The sequence below is a fragment of the Eriocheir sinensis genome, chromosome 59, assembly GCF_024679095.1.
Source record: "Eriocheir sinensis breed Jianghai 21 chromosome 59, ASM2467909v1, whole genome shotgun sequence".
Taxonomy (NCBI): Eukaryota; Metazoa; Arthropoda; class Malacostraca; order Decapoda; family Varunidae; genus Eriocheir; species Eriocheir sinensis.
Window position 1 is genome coordinate 475,001 of NC_066567.1, and position 10,000 is coordinate 485,000.

General features: G+C 40.7%; 1 protein-coding gene across 3 annotated transcripts in view; it reads left to right on the forward strand.

Annotated features, from left to right (window-relative positions):
- LOC126985234 (glutathione S-transferase 1-1-like) overlaps positions 1-10,000 on the forward strand; it is a 91,424-nt gene that overhangs the window by 44,369 nt on the left and 37,055 nt on the right. For 2 of the 3 annotated variants that reach the window (XR_007738408.1, XM_050839847.1), the window contains exon 4: positions 2,553-2,611. Coding sequence is in view for 2 of the 3 variants with exons in the window: in XM_050839847.1 (XP_050695804.1) it covers positions 2,553-2,611 (59 nt within the window). In the remaining variant the exon portion in view is untranslated. Of the gene's footprint in view, positions 1-1,344; positions 1,404-2,552; positions 2,612-10,000 lie in introns of all 3 variants that reach the window. The other variant, XM_050839848.1, reaches the window with a different exon arrangement.

Sequence of the window (10,000 nt, forward strand, 5' to 3'; positions counted from 1 at the left end):
ATGTGAGTGTGTGTGTGTGTGTGTGTGTGTGTGGAGGGGGGGGATATCTCTCTCTCTCTCTCTCTCTCTCTCTCTCTCTCTCTCTCTCTCTCTCTCTCTCTCTCTCTCTCTAATGGTATGTTAATGGTAGGCTTCTCACGCCCTACCATACATCACATCCCACTCAACCATTACCTTCCTTCCTTCCTTCCTTCTTTTCTTTCTTTCATATTATTTTATTCTTTTCTTTCGTTCTCCAGTTTCTTGTTTCCTATATCTATTTTGTATTTCTTTCCTCTTTGTTATTCCTTTTCGTCCTTTTTTCTTTCCTTTTTATCTTTTCTTTCTTCATTCTTCCTTCCTTTCCTTCCTTTCCCCTTCTCATCTCTTGTTCTCTTTCCTTTTTTCTCCCTCTTTTCATCTCCATCCTTACTGTACGGTATATCCCCTCTCTCTCTCTCTCTCTCTCTCTCTCTCTCTCTCTCTCTCTCTCTCTCTCTCTCTCTCTCTCTCTCTCTCTCTCTCTCTCTCTCTCTCTCTCTCTCTCTCTCTCTACTTTTTTCATTATTTATTTCATCGCTGTTAAACCTTTCAGTAACTTGTAAGTATAAAAAAAATATTAATATTTTGAACTAATACATTTTTTCTTTTAGTTTTGTGTTTGTCTTGAAAATTTTTGCGACACTTTTTTTGGTATTTTTAAGTGAATTTCATATTTTTACGCCAATTTTGACCTTTAATATAATTTTCTCACCCTTTTTTTCTTTATTTCTTCATTAATAAGTAATAACCACATCCCGTTTTCTTTAATTGTGTCTGTTATGTTATTCTGCCTATCTCGCCTCTAATAACTTCTAACTTCTCACTAACTCTTATCTTCTACCAATAACTCTAACTTCTTTAAAACTCCTAAGTACTCGAAGACTCTAATTCCTCTTATATTCTTCTCTATTCTATTTCTCTAACTTCCCCTTCACCTCTTCTTATCTCTATTGCCCTTTTATATCTATTTACTATTATACTATCTACTTATTCTTGCGTAACAAACTTAATCTCTCTAAAAATCTAACTTCCAGGTTTATCTCTATCTTGTTTTATCTATATCTAACTTTATTTCTATCTTCCAACACACGTTTTTACTTACTTTTACTTATTTTCAAGGTTTGCGCGATGTCTTACACTTCTAATTCCATCTTCCTCCCTTTTTCTCTCACATCTCACTAATTTTTCTCCATTTCCATTTATTTTCAAGCCTTTGCGTGACTTCCAATCCCTTTTTTCTTTCTCAGTCTTTCTCATCTCGGCGTCTCCTTTAAGCCCATGCATGAACTCTGACCCCTGACCCCCCTCCTTTGACCTCCACAGCTGAACCCGCAGCACACTGTTCCTACACTGACCGAGGGCGATTTTGCACTCTGGGAGAGGTAAGATTTTGGGGCGAGGTGGACTAGCTCACTTCACAGTCCTCGTCCTCGTCCTCGTCCGCGCCGCTGGCCTGGGCGTCACACTTCTGCAGTCTAGTCTAGGGTGCCCCTGGGCCGTTTTCTCTGTCGTTGGAAGGTTTTCGAGGGGTCAGTAAGGTTTTAAATGCGTGATATATTTGTTTTTTGTTCCGTGTCTCTCGATTTCAATATTAGAATCGGTTTTGTGGTTTTGAGTCCACCTGAGGTGTTTTTTATGTTCGTTTGTCCTTTAAAAACACATACGACAAGAGGAAAATGAGACTATCAATGCTTTAGTAACTTCTTTTTACGCTTTTCGTTTCTTATATCGTATTTAAAAAATTATTTGTAAGTCCCTGTGTCGTGTAAAATAGTTAGCCTTCAAATCCCTTTAACATAGTGGGCCCTAAAATCCCCTAACAAAGAAAACCTTGAATGCCAGAGAATAATAAGTCTATCAGTGCTATACTCACTCATTTTTTATATATTTCGTTCTTTGTGTGCATATAAAAAGCTGTGTTGTGATTGCTTGTGTAAGATAAAATAGCATAATTAGCCCTTAAATGCTTTTAAGATAGTGGGCCTTAAAATCCCCTACCAAAGAAAACCTCAAGAACAGAGAAAACGGATCAGTCTCAACCTATACTTAGCCATGTTGACCTTCCCTTGTGTCTTTCGTCCGTCTTTTCCCTTCGTTCCTACAGTGGGCACCTTGTCCTCTGGTGTTCCTCTCCTTTACATCTCCGTTATTTATCTACTGCTGATACTTCCCCTGCTGTTATTGTCCCTGCTGCTGCTGCACGACAAGAAGCAGAGAGTAGATACGTTAAGCAGGCAGCAGATATGATGTTCTGTCTTTATCTCGTTTGTCCGTCTCCATTTTACCGTCGTCTCTCCCTCCCCCCTCTACGTGATTTTAGTACAGTCACCGCTCCACAGTCACAGAAAACGGAACACCCCATTCATAAACTCACTATCCATGACCATAATAGTGACAGTGATGAAAATGGATAGTGAGGCAAGGGTGTGACTGTGGTTAAGTGTTGTTTTTGTTATTGTTCGATGTTGTTCGTGTCTTCTTGTTGTCTTGTGTTGTTGTTGTTGTGTTCTAATGTGTTGTGTTTCGTGCAGATGAACCCACAACACACAGTCCCAACCTTCAACGATCAGAGCTTTATTCTATGGGAAAGGTACGTTGTTAGTTCATGTGTCTTGGTGTACTCTCTTAAAGTTACCCCTATAATGTGCTCGTTTTCTCTGTGTTGGTGTTCCCTCTTAAAAGTCACCCCTAAAATATCTTCCCGTTTTCTTTCATTTAATAGTTATTTAGGTATTCATTTTATTCATTAGTATTATTCATATTTTTACATTTATTTATTTATTTAACATTACTTTCTTTTATCAATTTTATCTCTTTTCTACTCAGTTTCCTTTTCTTTTGTATATAATTTTCTTCTTTCTCTCCCTTGCTGTCATTCTCTTTTCAACAATCAATCAATCAATCAATCCTATTCTTTCGTTTCTTCTTCCACTATACTCCCTTGTCATCAATTATTTGCAACAATACACTATCAATCATCAATCAATTATGTTCTTTTTCTATATTTCTTTTAACTACTCATTTTCATTCCTTTATTCTACCTCATTTTCATCTTTTTAATATTGTTTCTATTTTTTTTTTCTGTAACTGTTCCCACTACTCTTTTTTTTTATTGTATTGCTTGTATTATTATTTTATCTTCATTTTTTTGTTTTCTTTTTTCCTTCCTTCCTTTTATCTTACTTCCTTTCTTCTTCTTCTTCTTTTTCTTCTTCTTCTTCTTCTTCTTCTTCTCTGCATCGATCAACTCCACCATTCTTTTTTTCTTCTTAACTTGCAACTAAAAAATAAATAAATAAATAAATCAGTTTGACTCGAGAGATAAAAAAAAAAAAAACAATCACCAGTGTGTGTTTGTGTGTTTGTTTGTGATGTGAAATTCATGTTTAAAAAAAAAAATCCTATTGTTTCCTTGTTCTTTGTTTAGTTTGGTGTAGTTTTGGCTTTCCTTGTTTGCTTCTATAAGACTTACCTTGTTTGTGTTGCTTGGAGAATGTCTTTGTTTGTGTCTTGTTTGTCGTGTACATAAACAACACTTGCATCCTCTTGTTTACCTTATAAGTTGCATGGATTATTGTTTACATTGTTTACGTTGTTTATTATGGGTGTACAGGGAAGGTAAGTGGCTATCGTTTCATATTCCTTCTGTTTATCATGTTATTCAATCTATCATTTTGTTTTATATATGTTGTCTACGATGTTTTATGAAGGGAAAGTGAGAGGGAGAAGTTGATATGGGAGAGGAGGAGGAGGAAGGGAGGAAGAAGATGAAGAAGGAAAAGGGAAAATGAGAAAATGAAATAAAGAATAAGAAATGAAAGAAAGTGAAGTGAGAGGAGAGAGAGGGAGGAAAGGAAAGAAGGAAGGGAGAGGAGAAACAAGGAAGAGAAGGGAAGGGGGAAGGGAGGATAAGAGAAAAGAAAGAATGAAAATAAGAGAGGAAGTATGGGAGAGGAGGAAAAGGAGGAAGAAAGAAAAAGGAATGGGAAGGGAGAATAAGGAAATAAAGAAGAATAAAGAAAGTAAGAAAGGAAGTGAAGTAAGGGAGAAAGGAGGAGGAGGAAGGGAAAGAAAGGGAGGGAGAGAAGCAACAAGGAAGAGAAGGGAAGGAAAGGGAGAGAAAGAAAATGGAAAAACAAAAGAAAAACAAGAAAGGAAGTGAAGCATGGAAGAAAAGAGAGGAAATAATGACCACAAAACACGAATAGAAGCAATAGAACGTGTAGATGAATATATATTTTCTAAAGAGTGCCTTAACAAATAGCGAGCATTTCCTCTTTAGTCTATGCCTTTAGGACCCGTTTTCTATGTGTGAAAGAAAATGATTTGTTAATGGGAGACTACTAAAATTTAAGGACTTGGTATTATAGTGAAGGATTGAGAAAAGGGGAGGAAGAAAAGAAGAAGGATTTGAAGAACAAGGGGGAGAGAGAAGGAAGGAGGGAGAGGAGGTATGATACAAGAGAAAGATGGATAAAGGAGGAGAAGGAGAGGAAGAGAAAAGAAGAAGAATATACGAATAGAAGCAATAAAATAAAAGCGAGGAAAAGGAAAAATGAGAGACGGAAAGGGTGTGGGAGAGGAAGGAAGGAAGGAGGGAGAAAGGAAGGAAATATGAAATAAGAGATGTTGCCATTGATGTTAGTTCTTCGTTGAGAGAATAGAGGAAAAACACCACCTAGACAGAAGAGTAGAAGTTGAAGTTGTTATTGTTCCGACCCAAAACTCAACTTCCATTCATACCTCAAGGAATATGTGATGTTGGCACTGATGTTATTTCTTCGTTGACTTAGAAGAGAGGGAAAAAAATGATACCTAGTAGACATGTATTAATAGTAGAAGTTGAAGTTGTTAATGTTCCGAGCCAAAACTCAACTTCCATCCATTCATACCTCTACGAATATGTGATGTTGCCATTGATGTTATTTCTTCGTTGACTTAGAAGAGAGGGGAAAAATTATACCTAGTAGACATATATTAATAGTAGAAGTTGAAGTTGTTAATGTTCCGAGCCAAAACTCAACTTCCATCCATTCATATCTCTACGAATATGTGATGTTGGCACTGATGTTATTTCTTCGTTGACTTAGAAGAGAGAAAAACACATGGTACCTAGTTGACGTATATTAATAGTAGAAGTTGAAGTTGTTGATGTTTCGAGGCATAACTTCCATCCATTCATACCTCTACGAATATGTGATGTTGGCACTGATGTTATTTCTTCGTTGACTTAGAAGAGAGGGGAAAAAATGATACCTAGTAGACATATATTAATAGTAGAAGTTGAAGTTGTTAATGTTCCGAGCCATAACTCAACTTGCATCCTGGAGCACTGACCTTTCTTCCCTCCCTCCTTCTCTCCCTCCCTCCCTCCCTCCCTCCTTCTCTCCCTCCCTCCCTCCCTCCCTCCTTACCTTCCTTCATTCTTACCTTCCTCCCTCACCTACACACCTGTCTTGTTTGTGTGTGTGTGTGTGTGTTTGTTTGTGTTTTATTCATTCATTTATCCTCTCTCTCTCTCTCTCTCTCTCTCTCTCTCTCTCTCTCTCTCTCTCTCTCTCTCTCTCTCTCTCTCTCTCTCTCTCTCTCTCTCTCTCACACACACACACACACACACACACACACACACACACACACACACACACACACACACACACACACACACACACACACCTGAGGAATTTTGTGTGTGTGTGTGTGTGTGTCACGCTTCACCACAGTCACACACACACACACACACACACACACACACACACACACACACACTTCCTCTTCCTCCGTTATTCTCTTGTTTATTTCTATCTTATTATCTCCTTCCTGTCTGTCTGTCTGTCTGTCTATCTATCTATCTATCTATCTGTCAGTTTGTCTGTTCATTCATTCTCTCTCTCTCTCTCTCTCTCTCTCTCTCTCTCTCTCTCTCTCTCTCTCTCTCTCTCTCTCTCTCTCTCTCTCTCTCTCTCTCTCTCTCTCTATCTGTCTGTCTATCCATCTGTCTGTCTGTCTGTCTGTCTGTCTGTTTTTATATGTTTGTTTTTCCTTTTTTTCTTGTTATTTATTTATTTATTTATTTATCTTTTGTTTACGTTTTTTATTGTTATTATATTCCTCTTTTTCCTCTTCTTCTTCTTCTTCTTCTTCTTCTTCTTCTCTAAAGCTCTCGTGATTATCTGTATTTCTCTCTCTCTCTCTCTCTCTCTCTCTCTCTCTCTCTCTCTCTCTCTCTCTCTCTCTCTCTCTCTCTCTCTCTCTCTCTCTCTCTCTCTCTCTCTCTCTCACGCACACACACACACACGCACACACACCAAGACACTGTTCTCTTCCTCCACCTGTTAATCCTCCTCCTCTTCCTCCTCCTCCTCCTCCTCCTCCTCCTCTTCTTCCTTCACTTGTTAAGGCCCTTCCCTCCCTTCTTCTCTCCCTCGTCCTCCTCCTCCTCCACCTTCTCTTCTTCTCTCACCTGTATGAGATGAAGGAGGAGGAAGGAGGAGGAGGAGGAGGAGGAGGAGGGGCCCTTAATCGCCCTTGTGTCCTTCTCCCTCAAAGTCCAAAACCGCCTCCCACACACACACACACACACATACACACACACACACACACACACACACACACAGACACGCACATACACGCCCTTACCTCAGTGTTAGGTAAGGGTGGGTCTCTCTTACCTATATCTCCCTCCCTCCCTATTCTCCCTCCCTCCCTCCCTTCATTCCTTCCATTGGTTTTGCTCTCTCCCTTTCCTCCTCCTCCTCCTCCTCCTCTTCCTCCTCCTTCTTCACTCCATTCATAATCTCCCTTCATATTTTCTTTCCTTCGTTCTTCTCTCCCTTCCTCCTTCTCCTCCCTTCTTCCTTTCTTTCGTATTTCCTCCTTCTCTTCCTCCTCTTTTCTTCTTCTCTTCCTTCCTTCCTTCTTTATTCCTCTTCTTTATTTCTTGTTTTTTTCTCCATTTTTTTCCTCCCTTCCTCCTTCCTCCTCTGTTTTTTTTTCTTCTCTCCCTCTATCTTTCTCTCCCTTTCCTCTTATTCTTTCTCTCCCTCCTCCTCCATTCTTCCATTCCTCCCTTTCTCCCTTTCTTCCTTCTGTTTCTTATTCTCTTTCTCTCCCTTGTTCCTTCTTCTCCCTCTTTTCTTGTCTTCTCTCTCTCCCTTCCTTCCTTCCTTCCTTCCTTCCTTCCTTCCCTCCTTCTCTTCCTATCTTTAGTCCCTTGCCGCTTCCATATTCTTCCTTCCCTCCCTTTTACTTGGTCACACTCCTCCTCCTCCTCCTCCTCCTCCTCCTCCTCCTCCTCCTCCTCTCCCTTCAGAAGACTTTTAAGGAACTGATTCTTCAAGGAAACTTCTCTCCCTCATACTATTTGGGATACGCCCTCCTCCTCCTCCTCCTCCTCCTCCTCCTCCTCCTCTTTCTACATCTCTCCGTTTGGCCCTCCTCCCTTCTCTTCCGTTCCGTTCCGTTCCCTTCCTCCTCCTCCTCCTCCTCTCCGTTCATTCTCCTTCCTGTGTACCTCTTCTCTTCCTCCTCTTCCTCTTCCTCCTCCTCTTCTTTTTTTGCTTCTTCTCTTCTTCCTTTTTCTTTTAATTTTCTTCCTTGCTTTCTCCTCTTCTTCCTCTTCCTCCTCCCATATGTTCCTCCTCCTCCTCCTCTTCTTCTTCCTCTTCCTCCTCTTTTTCTTCTTCGTTCTCTTCTCTCTCTTCTTCTTTCTTGCTTATTCCTCCTCTTCCTCCTCCTCCTCCTCACATATGTTCCTCTTCTTCATTCTCCTCCTCCTCTTCCCCCTCCTCTTCCTTCTCCTCCTCCTCCTCCTCCTCATCATTATCATTATCATCCTTACATCCATCTCCTCTTCCAAATCATCATCCACGCACTTCCTCCTCCTCCTCCTCCTCCTCCTTCTCCTGCACACCCCGCCCCTCTCTCTTATAAGGAGCCCCGCCCGCCCCGCTCTATAAGGCCCCGACACCTGTAGGCTCGCTCGCTAGGACCTACACGCCCGTATTAGGACCCGGGTAGTAGCTAGACTCGTGCCCCCCACCCCCTCCTCCTCCTCCTCCTCCTCCTCCTCCTCCTCCTCGATTTTTGGGTATCTTGGTATGGTATGGTATTTGTTTTTATTAATATTATTTATTTACGTTTTTAGGTTTCAATATTTTCAAGGTTTATTTTTTTTTTCTTTCTTTCTCTCTTTCTTTCTTTCTTTTTTAATCACTTATATTATTATTTTCTCTTTTTTTCTTTCTTTTTCTTTCTATCTTTCTCTCTTTTTTTTAATCACCTTTTTATATTCTTATTTTCTCTTTTCTTTCTTTCTTTCTTTCTTTCTTTCTTTCCTCACTTACATCACATTCTTATTTTCTCTTTTCTCTATATTTTCTTTCTTATTTTCTTTCTTTTTTAACATTCCTGTTGTTACTTCACCTCTGGCTTGTGGTTCCCGTAGACTTTCTTGGCGGGTCCTGGTGGTCGGCCCCTCTCGGTTGTGGCGCGGGCAGCTGTTTATAGTGACGCCATCCTGCTCGGCTCATACTGCCCCTCGAGCTCATCTTTGATCCTCACCTTAGAGAGAGAATGTTGAGTCCGGGTTGATAGGTGGTCTTCAGGACAGCTTGTGGGTAGTGATCTTTTTCTCTTCCTCTTCCTCTTCCTTCTTCCTCCTGTTAATAGTTTTTTTCTTGCTTTCTTCCCTTCTTCCTCTTCTTCCTCCTACTCCTCCTCCTCTTCCTCTTTTCCTTCTTCTTCCTCCTGTTAATAGTTTTTTTCTTGCTTTCTTCCCTTCTTCCTCTTCTTCCTCCTACTCCTCCTCCTCTTCCTCTTTCTTTTTCTTCCTCCTATTAATTTTTTTTTAACCCTTCTTCCTCTTCTTCCTCTTCCTCTTTTTTATTCTTTTTATTCTTACTCTTAGTTAATCTTCTTATTTTTTGTTTCTTGGGCTGGCCATGTTGTGGGTGCCAATACCGTAGACACATTCAAGAAGAGGTTGGATGAAGCCATGGATGGTGAGGTAAGGTGGGGTGGGGTGTACAGGAGCTGCCTTGTATAGACCAACCGGCCTCTTGCAGACCCCTTACGTTCTTATGTTCTTATCATCATCATCATCATCATCACTATCATCCTCACATCCATCTCCTTCAAATCATCACCCACACACTCGGCGGTGACTAAAAAACTGCCAGCTTATTTGTAGCGGCGGGCGGGATACGAACCCTGGGCTCTCCTGAACGCCGCGACCACACTAACCACTCAGCCACCGCCTGTCTTCATTGTCTTCATAACTTTGCTTCTTTTTATCATTATTTATTTATCTATTTATTTATTATCTGTTTATCTTCTTTCTCTTTGTTTTTTGTTTTTTGGTAATATACAATTGTTTTGTCTCCTCCTCCTTCTCCTCCTCCTCCTCCTCCTCCTCCTCCTCCTCCTCCTCCTCCTCTTCATACCTGAGCCCACACAGGTATTCGCTCAGATGTGTACCTTTAATCACCTTACCTGGACGTTAGGCATGTGTGTGTGTGTGTGTGTGTGTGTGTGTTTCCCACCGCTACACTTCTCCCAGGGTCTCTCTCTCTCTCTCTCTCTCTCTCTCTCTCTCTCTCTCTCTCTCTCTCTCTCTCTCTCTCTCTCTCTCTCTCTCTCTCTCTCTCTCTCTCTCTCTCCTCCTCCTCCTCCTCAAACTCATAACCCTTATCACAAACTCCTCCATATCCCTCCCTCCTCCTCCTCCTCCTCCTCCTCCTCCTCCTCCTCCTCCCCTTCTCTTTAAGTACTTCTAAAGATAATTTGGACGTTGGGGTTAAATAAAGCAAGGAAGGAAGATAAAGAAAGGAAGTAGAAGGAAAGCTGGATAGGTGAAGGAAGAGGAGGAGGAGGAGGAGGAGGAAGAAGAGGAGGAAGATTTCAAGAGGGGTGAAGAAGTTAGGAAAAAAAATAATGCGTGAAAAGAAAAATACAAAAAAAAAAAAATTAAGCGAATATGAAG